Source organism: Cnephaeus nilssonii, assembly GCF_951640355.1.
Source record: "Cnephaeus nilssonii genome assembly, chromosome: 6".
Lineage (NCBI taxonomy): Eukaryota > Metazoa > Chordata > Mammalia > Chiroptera > Vespertilionidae > Cnephaeus > Cnephaeus nilssonii.
This window is the reverse complement of record NC_137077.1, coordinates 23,022,916-23,037,439: the sequence shown is the minus strand read 5'-3', so window position 1 is coordinate 23,037,439 and position 14,524 is coordinate 23,022,916. Positions and strand designations below refer to the sequence as shown.

At 36.2% G+C, this 14,524-nt stretch overlaps 1 protein-coding gene across 1 annotated transcript; it reads left to right on the top strand.

The window, feature by feature from the left end:
• Nucleotides 1–11,438: 11,438 nt before the first annotated feature.
• On the top strand, nt 11,439–12,434 carry TAS2R42 (taste 2 receptor member 42; the record flags this gene model as incomplete). Its single annotated transcript, XM_079775525.1, has 1 exon — nt 11,439–12,434. One exon carries the CDS (start codon nt 11,439–11,441, stop codon nt 12,432–12,434), a length of 996 nt encoding a protein of 331 aa, XP_079631651.1.
• Nucleotides 12,435–14,524: the final 2,090 nt, after the last annotated feature.

Here is a 14,524-nt window from a genome sequence, read left to right as displayed (position 1 = left end):
AGAAAGGAGCAAAAGTCATATTAAAGAAATGAAGTTTCTGTGTGGATACAATGGGAAGTCCAGGTTGTTACCTGTGGTTCTGACAGACTTAACTACAAATCAGAGGTTCCCACAACCCTCTCTTTGGATTCAGTTAATTTCCTAGAGCGGCTCATAGAACTCAGGAATCCAGTTTACTCACTAGATTATTGGTTTATGACAAAGGGTACTAAAGGATAGGAATCACCAGCCTGATGAAGAGATACACAGGGTGAAGTCCCAAAAGGAGCTGCTGTCCTGTGACCTTTGAGGCCCGGGATGGTGGCACTTGGAAGTGTTTCGATTTCCCAGGTCAGAACTTCTCTGAATCCCCCCCTTTTGTTTGTCTTATGGAGGTTTTATTACATAGACGTGATTTGTTAACTCATTGGCCATTGGTGACCAATTCAGCTTCCAGGGGGCTAGACCCTTCAAAGGTCAGAAGAATGAAACTGAAAATTCTAACCTCTAATCATGTGGTTGCCCTGCCCCCTCTCCTTGGTGTGGTCCCAGAGTCACCTCATTAACATAACAAAAGACACCTTGATCACACTCACGAGTTAGGAAATTCCAAGGGGCTGAGGACACACTGGCCAGCACTAACATCTTCCCAGTTGCAAGGGAGGCTGGGAATTGAAGTCTCCCTTCTAGGTGGCCATGAATCCAGGCAAAAATTGAGGACTCCATCACCTTGGATGAAAGAAAGAATGGGGCCAAGTCGGTGTGGTTCAGTGGTCGAGCATTGACCTATGAACCAGGAGGTCACCGTTAGATTCCGATTCCCAGTCAGGGCACATGCTTGGGTTTCGGGCTCGATTCCCAGTGGGGGGCATGCAGGAGGCAGCCTATTGATGATTCTCATCACTGATGTTTCTATCTCTCTCTCCTTCCTACCTCTCTGAAATCAATAAAAATATATTTTTTTAAAAAGTTGTTTTTTGGGTCATTATAAACAGGCTATGTAGTCCTTAAACATATAAACAGATATTTGAATTCACTCATAAGAAAAATACAAATCAAAACCGTCTCACTTATTAGATGGACAAAAAGTTTAAAAAGCTTGTCTACCTTGGAACTAATTGCTGTCCCTAAAAGCTATTCCTGCACTTTAAAAATGTTGCCAATAGGTGGCAATCCTGACCCACAATCTATTAGTCTGAATTGAAATAAGCTATTGAAAAAATATATTTTAAATAATTTCACCTTTGTTGAGGTAAAATTGCCATATAAAATTGTAAGATGTTTAAAATATACACTGTGGCAATATAAATATGTTCTTAAAGGATCTACCCCATCTTGTTAATGCAACCATTACCTCACGTAGTTCTTTTTTTTTTTTTTCCCAAATATATTTTATTGATTTTTTACAGAGAGGAAGAGAGAGGGATAGAGAGCTAGAAACATCGATCAGCTGCCTCTTGCACACCCCCCACCGGGGATGTGCCCACAACCAAGGTACATGCCCTTGACCAGAATCGAACCTGGGACCTTTGAGTCCGAAGGCCGACGCTCTATCCACTGAGCCAAACCGGTTTGGGCATGTAGTTCTTTTTTGTTTGTTTGTTACAGTACTTAAGTTCTACTGTCTTAGCATATTTCAGTTATATAATACAGTGTTATCAATTATAATGACCATGTTTTACATTAGATCCTCAGACCTTATTTATTTTATAGCTGAAAGTCTGTATGTACCCTTTTACCAACCTTTCCCTATTTCCCCAGTTCCCAGACACCGGTAACCACTTTTCTACCTTGTTTCTATGAGTTTGGCTTTTTCTTTCTTTCTTTTTTTAGATTTCACAAGTAAATGATACCATGCAGTATGCGGTTTTCTCTGTCTTTCATATTAATTCTGTTCTTGGAAGTTCTCAGAGTTTAATGCCTGCTGCCCACTCTGCAGGTCAGTCAGAGCAGTTCGCTACAGCAACTTTCCTAGTTCTGTACTCTGCAATCTTGTTCCCGATTCCAACCATTCAAACTTTGTGGTGGTTTTTTAAAAAAATTTTATTTAAATGCATCAGTAAATAAATGAGTCATAATGTAACAAACAGTAGTAGTCTGAAACGAAATTCCAGGTTTTTTTTCCAACAAAATCTGAGAGCTAGGTGGGCCCAGAGAAAATAAATTGCAACAAGAGGGCTCCTCTCTTTGGAGTAGAAGCATTAGAATAGATTCTGTTAAATACTTCTCTATGGTATATGTATGACTCCAAAAACTCATTAAATCATAAAATTCCTAGAAAAATATTAAATAATATGAGACAAAGCTTTCAGATTCTTCATATATAAAAAGGACTTACAAATAAATATGAAGAATGGGCATATTTAAAATGGACAATATATGAAGTTTAAAAATACTCATATATATGACTAATACATGTTTGAAAAGTTTCAAATTATCATTAATGATCAATGAGAAAATTAAACATTAATAAAATTAGCCAGGATATAGGGTCACTGGTATTTTCAGTCATTGATGGTGAGAGCATCAATTGTTATAGTCATGCAATCACTCACCAAGTCCTGTCACTGCATTTGTCTCTACAGAGATAGCTTTACGATTCATGGTCAGATTTTGAACTAAGCAGCTGTAGAATAACATGTGTACATTTCCTTATCATGATTTCTTAATTACAGTGATTTTCTTCTACTTGTGGCCATTTTTCAAACCAGACTCTCCTTCCACCCACTGCAATTGTGTTATTGGATAGGGGTATATTTTCCACAGACCTTTTCAATTCCTTTCAGCTGATATGTTGTGACTTTAAAAAAACTATTGTTACAGGATTAATTTTTGCATGTGTGATGATGCCTGACATGTAATATCTCATTTGCTAACTTGCAAATTAGAGATTGACACATAATTTTGAATAATTTTCAAGACAAACATATTCATGATTCCTTCCAGTTGTGAACAGAAATGTGCTTCAAATTCTTGAAGAATACTAGCCAGGCACTTTAACCAACTACACCATGGTGCCTAGTATGAAGTTTCCTCAAAAAATTAAAAATGGAACTGCCATTTGACCCAGGAATATATTCTAAGAAGACTGAAACACCAATCAGAAAGAAAATATGTACCCCTATATCCATAACTGCGTTATTTATAATAGCTAAAACCTGGAAACAGCCCAAGTGCCCATTAGTAGATAAATGAATAAAAAAGCTGTGGTGCATTTACACAATGAAATACTATACAACAATAAAAAGGAGGATCTCTTACCCTTTGAGACAATATGGAGGAAAATGGAGAGTATTATGCTAAGCAAAATAAGCCAGCCAAAGAAAGATAAGTATCAAAGGACTTCACTCATATGTGGAATCTAATGAACAAAATAAACTGATGATCAAAATATATCTAGAAGCATGGAAACATGCAATAGACTGATGATTCTCAGAGGGAAGGGGAGGGAGGGAGGGAAGAGATCAACAAAAGAACTTATATGTATATATGAATAACCCATAGATACAGACAATAGTGTGGTGAAGGTCTGGTGAGGGGGTGGGAGTGGAGAGGACAGGGCCAATGGGGGAAAAGAAGTGAACATCTGTAATACTTTCAACAATAAAGATAAATTAAAAAAAATTCTTGAACAATAGAAAATGAAGACAAAGCCTAACTTTAGAGGTCAAGCTTTATCTCCTTTATGACCAGAAATTTAGGTAATGAAATCAAAGAAAGAAAAGGAAAAACAACAACAATAACAAAACAAACTCTGAGATCAGACCCATGCCTTACATCATGGGGCAGGCAGGGATATGTATTGAAATTCCCTATACTATCTACAGGGATTTACAGACAGCTTCTTGATAATTCCAACCTGCATTTACATTGTGCATTCTTAACACCATACATATTTTTTAAAAAATCATATATTGGGTGGTTGGGTCAAATAGAAAAGAAATAAATGACACCAATAGCTCCATCATCCAGTCTCCATCTTTGGCCTGGCTCCCAGAACTGAGGGTCACCTTTGGGATAGGCGTAGTTTAAAGGTGAGGAGGACCACGTCTGAAGTATTTTGAATCCATAGCCTTTTAATTTTTGGGAGAACCATAAGTGGAAGGGTATATATCAGAGTTTCATCTAAGAAAATTGTTTTAACATCAACTGTGTTACATTCAATGAACAGAGCTCTTCCCACCTCCATTTGCTTCTGTTTACAGAAACAAAACTAACTTTTCTCTGGTCTCTTTGTCTATGGCATAAGGGAAGAGGTCTAATTACTATTTAATAAATCAAACATTTGTTTTTTTCTGGTTGAGTCATACAACCTTCACATAGTTAATTTTAGTTAATTAAAAAAATTGAGCCAACAAAAGAAAATCCCATTTGATCCAGTAATCCCACTTCTAGGAATATATCCTAAGAAATCAGAAACACCAATCAGAAAGGATATATGCACCCCTATGTTCATAGCAGCACAATTTACAATAGCTAAGATTTGGAAACAGTCTAAATACCCATCAGCAGATGAATGGAGTAAAAAACTGTGGTACATCTACACAAGGGAATACTACACCGCTGTAAAAAAATAAGGAACTCTTATCATTTGCAACAGCATGGATGGACATGGAGAGCATTCTGCTGAGCGAAATAGCCAGTTGGAGAAAGATAAAATATCACATGATCTCACTCATTTGTGAAATATAATGAACAACATAAACTGATGAACAAAAGTAGAGCCAGAGACAGAGAAGCATGGAACAAACCATCAAACCTCAGAGGGAAGGCAGGGGAGGGTGGGAGAGGGGAGTAAGAGATCAACCAAAGCACTTGTATGCATGCAGATAAGCACAACCAATGGGCACAGACAGTAGGGGGATGAGGGCATGTGCTGGGAGGTGGGAGTGGCCAGGAAGAGGTCAATGGGGGGGGAAAGGAGACATATATAATACCTTATTCAATAGAGAATTAAAAAAAAAAGAAAATTACAGTTTTATAGGCTAATGTCTTCTTGACATTTTTTTTGGTCATCCTTACCAAGTTTTGACAACCATAAATAGAATTTTGGAAATTTTCTTTATGAACAATGAGTATAAAATTATACTCTGGGTATAGGAGATTTAAAAAAATCTTTATCAGTACTTATTTGGAAAATTCATTCAGAACAAGGGCTCTTTAGAAGAAGATTTGGACCTGTTATTGAGCACTCAGTATGTGCAAGGCCCAGTGCTAGGCATTTTTATACATGATCTTATGTAATCATCAGAACAAACCTTCAAAGTAGTGTTATTATAGCTGGTTTACAGAAGAGAAGAAGAACTATGCCAGGACCCCCACAAGCTCACTTGATGTCCCTTCCTACTCACTGTCACCTCCCATTTCAAAGATAATCACTATCCTGATTTCTAACACTATAATTTTGCCTCTTTATATAAAAAAAAAAAGGATATGTAAACTTGTGTGTATGAGATTCATCACTTAATTGAATGTTTTTATCTATCTTGTTTTAAAGTATTAGCACTAATATAAATATTCTTACACACGTTCTTAGGTAAATGTGTGTACAAATGCAAATAAATCATTTTACCCAGACAGATTGTAAGTTCTATAAATGCTACCTGTTATTTTTACTGTTGTGATGATTATTTTTTACAATTTTTACATGACTAAAACTATTTATACCTTCCCCACCAGATATTGTTTGAGTTCTTCTCAACTAATTTCTTGGCTCACTTCTAAAATCATTCCTATATTTAAAAAAAGACATACCTGAACAAGTATACATGCATATCAGTTACTACTCAAAATCTTCACAAGAACCACGCTAATGAGTACAAACATCCTCATGCTAACATAAGAATGGCAAGTTCACCCTAACTGGTTTGGCTCAGTGGATAGAGCGTCGGCCTGTGGGCTGAAGGGTCCTGGGTTTGATTCCAGTCAGGGGCATGTACCTTGCTGTGGGCATATCGCCAGTAGGGGGTGTGCAGGAGGCAGCTGATGGGTGTTTCTCTCTCATCGTTGTTTCTAACTCTCTATCCCTCTCCCTTCCTCTCTGTAAAAATCAATAAAAAATTAAAAAAAAAAAAGAATGGCAAGTTCTAGCAAACTACATTTCCTTTGGGGTTTGGTTCTGAGACTGGCAGATGAGACAGCAGTGTACATATTTTATACCTTGACTCTAGTAACACTTTAGTTATAGATTCTCCTGATTAAGAACCTTAGGTTGGTGCAATTAGGTACATTTGTCAATGGTGAACTAGCCCTGCTTAATGATTGATTTTAGGTCATGCCATGGACCTTGTTCTTATATGGACCATCATCTTCTGATCAACATTTTTCTCACATCCTTGGATGAAGATACATTTAGGTTGACTTGTAAAATTTACAATCTGCAAATTCTAGCTTTGATTATGTTCCACAAATGGAAAGATATAGGCACAAATTTGTTAGGTAAAGAAAATGCAAAAAGAGTGAGAAAATATCAGTCTGTATTTGCATAATAGCACATAAGAGATTATCTTGTCATCTATTGCCTCACATGGAAAATTGGAGCCTATAGCCATGGCAAAAAGAAACAAAATATCAAGTGACTGGACCAGGTGAAATGAACAGGGCTGGTATTCATGGAGATAGGGATGTCCAGTATTATATTAGAAGTGGTTGCTTTTAGACTTGAGAAAAATTCATGATTTACATACCAAGTAGGAAAATTTATTGTATTCAACAATGCAGTCAGAGAATTTAATGTCTTTAGATAATACACCTAAAATGGGAAAGTGTGTTTGATAACAGATTAAAATTTAAAAAAATCTAGAGGGTTTAATTATATTCAGTATATATTAATTATAAGCTAATCAAATAATTAGTCATATAACTTTAGTCATATAACTAAAAACTGCTAAGGCTATTTCAGACTTTTTAATATTCTCTATACATGTTTTGCATGCTTTCTATGTGTGATTTATTTTAGATACTTAATATTTGTTGAGGTTATGTAATTTCACCTTTTAAAAGAATATTTCATTTTAACTGTAAGAAATGAAACAGACTTTTGCACATGTATTTTATGTATAGAGATCTTGCTAAATGATAATATTTTAATGTATTTAAAAATACTTTTGGATATTCTATGAAATTTCAATCATAACCTGTGAATAATGACAGTTTTGTTTTATTCTTTATAATCTTATATCTTCTATGTCATTTTCTTGCCTTACTGTACTGGTGAAAACATCTAATAAATAGATATCACGAGGTGTATATGAGTTATTTTTCCCAAACTCAAGAGGAATACTTTCTTTTTCTTTTTTTGGTATTTTATTTTATTTTATTTTTTTTTAAATTACTTTATTGATTAAGGTATCACATATTTGTCATCAACCTCCTCCCCCCGTTCCCTTCCCAAACCCCCCCACATGCAAGCCCCCCTCCCCCTGTTGTCCGTGATCACTGGTTAGGCTCATATGCAAGCACACAAGTCCTTTGGTTGATCTATCTCCCTTGTCCCCACCCTCCCCTACCTTCCCTCTGAGGTCTGACAGTCTGATCAATGCTGTTCTTGTTCTTCAGTCTATGTTGTTCATCTTTTCCCCTAGATGAGTGAGCTCATGTGATACTAGGAATACACTTATAGGAACCGAAAATGAGACAGGAAATAATAGTTATGCTGAGAGGCAAATGAATCAGTCTATAGTGAGTTTCTTTCTGGGCCAACAGTTCTTTTGAGTCCCGGTTTCTTTGTCCAACAGTTGTTAATGTGTTCATAACAGCAATGATATTTCAGTTCTGGATGGTGGACAAATGGTGGTATTGCAGGTCCGACCCTCTCTGGTTTGGTCCTGGGCAATCTGCAGTGACGCATATCTGCTGACTGCTAGTATGGCAAGGCATTGTCAGCGTCTTCCATCTCTGGACTGTTTCTCTTCTGACTTCATGGCTGGAGCACTCCTGTCAATTAAGAGGAATACTTTCAATGTATCATAGATAGGTATAATATTTGTTCTAGATTTTATAGACAATTTTTATCAGGCAAAGAATATTTCATTCTACTCCAATTTATTATGAATAGACTAGAATCCTGGTGCACGAAATTTATGCAAAGTGTGGGGGGAGGGTGTCCCTCAGTCCAGCCTGCACCCTCTCGCAATCTGGGACCTTTTGGGGGATGTCCAACTGCTGGGATCTGGCCTAAACCAGCAGTTGGACATCCCTCTCGCAATCCAGGACCACTGGTTCCTAAACGCTCACCTGCTTGCCTGCCTGATCGCCCCTAACTGCCTCTGCCTGCCTGCCTGATTGTCCCTAACCACTCTGCCTGCCTGCCTGATCGCCCCTAACTGCTCGCCTGTCTGTCTGATCACCCCTAACTGCCTCTGCCTTGCCCCCGCTGCCACAGCTTCATCTGGAAGGTTGTCTGGAAGGATGTCTGGAATGATGTCCAGAAGGTTGTTCGGCTGTCCAGTCTAATTAGTATATTACGCTTTTATTATTATTGTTATAGAATTGTATCAAACTTCTTTCCCTGGTGTTTTTCCTTTAATCTGTTAACATTTTATTACATTAATTGGTTTTCTAATGCATCATCATTGGGATCTCATTGACATATAATCTATGGCAGTTTGGCTTTGCTTCAGTTAAACTCTTCTTGCTATTTAATGAAGTGCCTTTTTAGTACTCCCTTGTAATTGTCCTTTTATTAAAATCAGGAAGTATTGATTACTCTCTCTTTGTACCACTCCTTGCTCTTCGTTGCTTCAAAACCCTTGTCTCTTGTTTTCTCTCTTCCATCTGGCTGCTTTTCAGTCTTTTCTTTTTCTTCCTCCACTGGTGTTCCTCAAGGCCCTGAGAGCTCATTACCTCCTATGAAACCAAGTGTGTGCTGAAGGTCATCAAATCTTTGCTTGAAGTTCAAATTTCTTTTCTGAGGTGCAATAACAAATACCCGAATGCCCAATCTACCTTTTCTCTCAGATGATTTACAGATATTCCAAAATGCTGGAAGCAGAACTGATCCTTGTCCAACTCTTTTTCTTTCTCCTACCCCTTGGCTTTTAAACCTGCTCTCTCTCCAGTGAGTCCCTCAGGTTACAGTTCTCCATGCATCCAAGTGCAAAAGAAGCCTTAATGTCATTGCTGGCTTCTCTTCTTCTTTATAGCCCTCAAATCCATCACCAAGCCTTACTGATTCTATGTCCTAACTGCTTCCCAAGCCATGACTTTCTCTCCACCTAGAGACATCTATGTAGTCAAAGCTCTCATTTTCCTCTCAAAAATACTACCAAATTTCATTACTTCATTCAGCCTGTCTCTAAAAAATTCCCTCCTCCCTTCCTTCCTCCATCCCTCCCTTCTTTCCTTCCTTCCTTCCTTCCTTCCTTCCTTCCTTCCTTCCTTCCTTCCTTCCTTCCTTCCTTCCCTTTTTATTTTCTTCCTATAATTTCAAATATGTATTCTAAATTAAAATATTTTTGTTTATATGAAATAATTTACTAATAGTTCATTACACATAATAGTTCTTGAAATATACATTTTAAAAATAATTCTTTATTGTTGAAAACATTACATAAATATACATTTTTAAAATTAATTAATAGAATTCAATTGAGAAACAGTGAAAAGGACCAAGTTTTTTGATGATTTCATCTTTTTTGGATGATGTCTGGCAACATTTGAACACTTAATACTAACAATAGAATAGTTGTTTGCTGACACACCAAGACACAAAGTCTGTAACTCTGACTTCATGTCCATGCATTAATGGCTTTTTGTCAAGATCATTGTTTTTAGAATGTAGAACAGATACTTTTGATTACTATTGCCTTATTTTTATAAAGCATATTTTTATTGATTTCAGAGAGGAAAGAAGAGGGAGAGAGAGATAGCAATATCAGTGATGAGACCTTCTGGTTCATAGGTCAATGCTCAACCATTGAGCCACACCGGCTGGTCTACTATTTCTTTATTTAATCTGAAAGGATTTTCTACCTATTTTCTGTCTATTAAGGCTAAAGTGACAGCATTATGCCTTTGGCCAAAACAAATAGGACAAGTACAAAGGTGAAGAGCAAAATTGGGGAATATGTTTAATTTGAAAATGTTACTCTGAGATACCTAAGGAACATTTATTTATTTTTTAAAACATATTTTTATTGATTTCAGAGAGGAAGGGAGAGGGAGAGAGAGATAGAAACATCAATGATGAGAGAGAATCATTGATTGGCTGCCTCCTGCCTCCCACACTGGGGATCAAGACCATAATCTGGGCATGTGCCCTGACCTGGAATCAAACCATGACCTCCTGGTTCATAAGTCAATGCTCAACCACTGAACCACGCGGCCAGGCCCTGAGGAACATTTAGGTTGAAATTACAGTAAATTATCAGTTAGAATATTTTAATTTCAGAAAAGTAGTATGTGATTTGGTATGTTTTCTATTAAATATGTTTTTATTGATTTCAGAGAGAGGAAGGGAAAGAGAGAAATAGAGACATTAATTAGAATCATGGATCGGCTGCCTACTGTACACCCCTCATTGTGGATCGAGCCTGCAACCTGGGCGTATGCCCTGACCCGGAATCAAACAGTGACCTCCTGGTTCATAGATTGTTCCTCAACCTCTGAGCACACCAGCTGGGCAGTATGCCTTTTGCATATTATTTGATAGTCCAAAATACGATTTGCCAGTTTCCTCATAAAATTCTAAGTACCTTCAAAATCCAAGGTGAATATCATCTTCCTTTCTCTCCAATACAGTAATGTTTGTAGTTACCTTTTTTATGGTCACATTTGATCTCATTGTTTCTTTTTGTGTTTTCACTATTTTATGGAATTTCTAATTTCTAATTTGGTAGTAACCTATATTGCATTTGGAAAAAGGTCCGAGGCATAACAGGCACTTACAAAATATATTAGTTGAATAATAACTAAATTATTTAATTTAGTTATTAAATTAATTAATTAGATTAATCTCTAGAGCTTTCTTTGAAAAACAACTAAAATATTTGGATCCAAATGGTACAGTATTTCAGGTGAAGAGTAAAATACAAATCAGTGAAAAAGAATCTGACCAACATTTGCATGCTAACATATTTGACTTTAGCCTTTTCCATCATTACTGTGAGTGGAAAATTTCCATTTGTGCCAATGATAAATGGACACACAAATGGAAATGAGTTTGGTTTGAAAATGAGTAGTTCTTTCAAGAAATAAAAAACGGTTTCATGAATGTATGTGAGACTTTATATTTAGCAGATCTTTCTCAACTAAGGTGGGGATTACAAGGAAAGCAGAAAGATTTTCTTAAGTATATATGAGACTGAATCCAACAGCAGGAGGTTGTCCTTAAGACTGGAATTGCAAACAAAAGCAATGAAGATGCGAATCAGAAATGGATGCCATTCTGCAAAACAGTTTGATTACAAATTTATCACTCAGATATAGGATTAGAAATTTGGATTTTTTTTCCTGTGGAAATGCCCACTGGATTGGAAATAATCTTTCTGATACTGTCAATAGCAGAATTCATAATTGGAATGTTGGGGAACGTGTTCATTGGACTGGTAAATTGCTCTGAATGGGTCAAGAACCAAAACATCTCTTTAGCTGACTTCATCTTTACCTGCTTGGCTATCTCCAGAATTAGTCAGTTGTTGGTATTACTTGTTGAATCACTTATAATTGGACTACCTTTATATTTATTTTCCACTCATAAACTAGCAAAACCTATTACTTTACTTTGGAGAATAACTAATCACTTGACTACCTGGCTTGCTACCTGCCTAAGCATTTTCTACCTCCTTAAGATAGCTCACTTCTCCCACTCTCTTTTCCTCTGGCTGAAGTGGAGAATGAACAGAGTGATTCTTGTGATTTTTGTATTTTCTTTTATCTTTCTGATTTTTGACTTTCTATTGTTAGAAGGCTTTAACGATTTATTCTTGCATGTCTATATGCAAGATTATAGTAATCTGACTTTGTATATGGAAGAAAGTAAGACTCTCTATTTTGAAACCCTGATTCTTCTTAGCTTGACCTGTTTGCTTCCTATTGTTCTGTCCCTGACCTCATTGCTCCTTTTATTTCTGTCTTTGGTAAGACATATCAGAAATTTGCAGCTCAACTCCATGGGCTCCAGGGACTCCAGCACAGAGGCCCATAAAAGGGCCATAAAAATGGTGATGTCTTTCCTCTTCCTCTTCATACTTTATTTTTTTTCCACACAAGTGGTAAATTGGATATTTCTTATGTTTCCAAGCCACGTGATTATAAAATTTATCTCGTTATTAGTCTATGTCTTCCCCTCAAGTCACTCATTTCTTTTGATTCTGGGAAACAGCAAGCTAAGACAGACAGCCTTGAAGGTACTGTGGCATCTCAAAAGCTCCTTGAGAAGAGAAAATCTGTTATACCTTTACAGACACATTTCCCAGAGTCTTTTCAAAGATAATAACTTAACGAGGAAACTTTGAGGATCAATTTTCACTTCTACAGTTGTTTTTTCTGCGGGGTTCCTGTAAGTATTTTGCACATAATTGAAGTTTCCCTTAGAACAGGTTGCTTTGATGATAATTCACACATGGTTAGCCAATACAATTTTAAAAGTAATACTTTTTGTTTAAAACGTTGGTTACCAATAGTTTTAAATCCCAAATATCCTTTCCCAAAGAGAATCTAAATTATTTAATTTTATATGCAAGAGATGTATGTGATTGCAACCCATGTGAGGGAAGAGGCATGTAGTTCTTTAGAAATCAAGATGAATTACAAACTTAGCTAGGTAGAAGATCTATAAAATGTTGATAAAAATGTTAATAGAGCAACTAAAGTCATAGATGGGAAAAAACATGACCTCATAGCTTAAAGGTCTTTTCTTGAATGAAAAAGCATTTGCATTCTTGTATTAAAGGTACTGTTGATAACAAGGGAATGAGATGTTTAAGAATATGAATAATATTTATAGTGCAAAGTAAAATAATATTTAAGTAAAAACTGGAAGCACATGCTTAGAATGCTACTCTTAATCTGAAACTCCAAATCATAAATATTTTTATGTACTAGGCATTTATTAATGTTGCTAAATTCCAGGATATGCAACATATATTTTCAGAGCGACAGAATGGATATTTCTACCATGTTATGTAATAGACTTAAAATATATAGAAGAATTATTCCTTAATTAAAAATCACACTCATATTGCTACTAGAAAAGTTCATAATTATATTTTGAGAATGATTATGTTTGTGTCTGTGCACATACATTTTGTTATAATCTGATCACTAGAGTTTTTGAGAAACTAACAGAAACAGATCAATTGAAGACAAAATTTATAACGAATCACCACAGTATAAATTTTGGACATGCATGAGTATATAGTGCTGTTTTTTTTAAAATATATATATTTATTGATTTTTTACAGAGAAGAAGGGAGAGGGATAGAGAGCCAGATACATCGATTAGCTTCCTCCTGCACACCCCGCACCGGGGATGTGCCCGCAACCAAGGCACACGCCCTTGACCGGAATCGAACCTGGGACCCCTTAGTCCTCAGGCTGATGCTCTATCCACTGAGCCAAACTGGTCAGGGCCATATATAGTGCTGTTTTTATAATAATCTACATTTAGGTAAGATAGCTACACATTGTAAATAAAGGAAAGGGTAGAAAAGTATAATATAATATTTTAAATATGATGGTATGGAGTATAATATTGTACAGATGCTATACATGTATAGATAATGCAATTCTTTAAAAATGAAGAATTCTGTTTTATGGTTTACCTTTGATGTATTCTTCAAATGATGTTAAACAAAGAAAAAGCTGCAATTAAATGGTGGTAATTATGTGGGTTGTAAATTTATACTAATGGAGCGGCAAGGGCTGTTCCTTGGAGCTGGGAATGATGTCAGAATTCTCATTTTCCCCATACTCCTACACTAGAGGTGGGGAACCTTTTTCTGCCAAGGGCCATTTGGACATTTATAACATCATTCGTGGGCCATACAAAATGATCAACTTAAGAATTGGCCTGCTATTTTTGGTCAAACATTTAATTAACTCACCCGAATGCCGTGGCAGAATTAGACCAACTGACTTCACGGGCCTTACATGGCCCGCGGGCTGGACAGTCCCCACCCCTCTCCTATACCATATGCAATAAGTTGAACTGCAAGCATGTCTAGACTCTGTGGTACTTCTGTGTATCAATAACAATAACTGATCTTGATAATGTTTTTAATGATAAGAAATATAATGTTTATTTTACTAAGTAACATTTTCCTAAAAAATGTACATACATTATTTTGGACACTTAGCATTTTACCAAACATTGTCACTGTAACTATCTTGCCTTGGAACAAGGTAATATACAAACCAAGCCAAATACATTTAGATTCAGATGTTGAGTTTATTGGATACTCTTTCATGTAAATGACTTAAATAACCTGATTATCTCATACTCTTTATAAGATAACCCAAAACATTGTTTAGTTTTTAGTGTTACTAAACTTCTCTTTAGTAAGCGAGCTACAGTAATTGAGCCAACTTATGAGCAACCCTTACT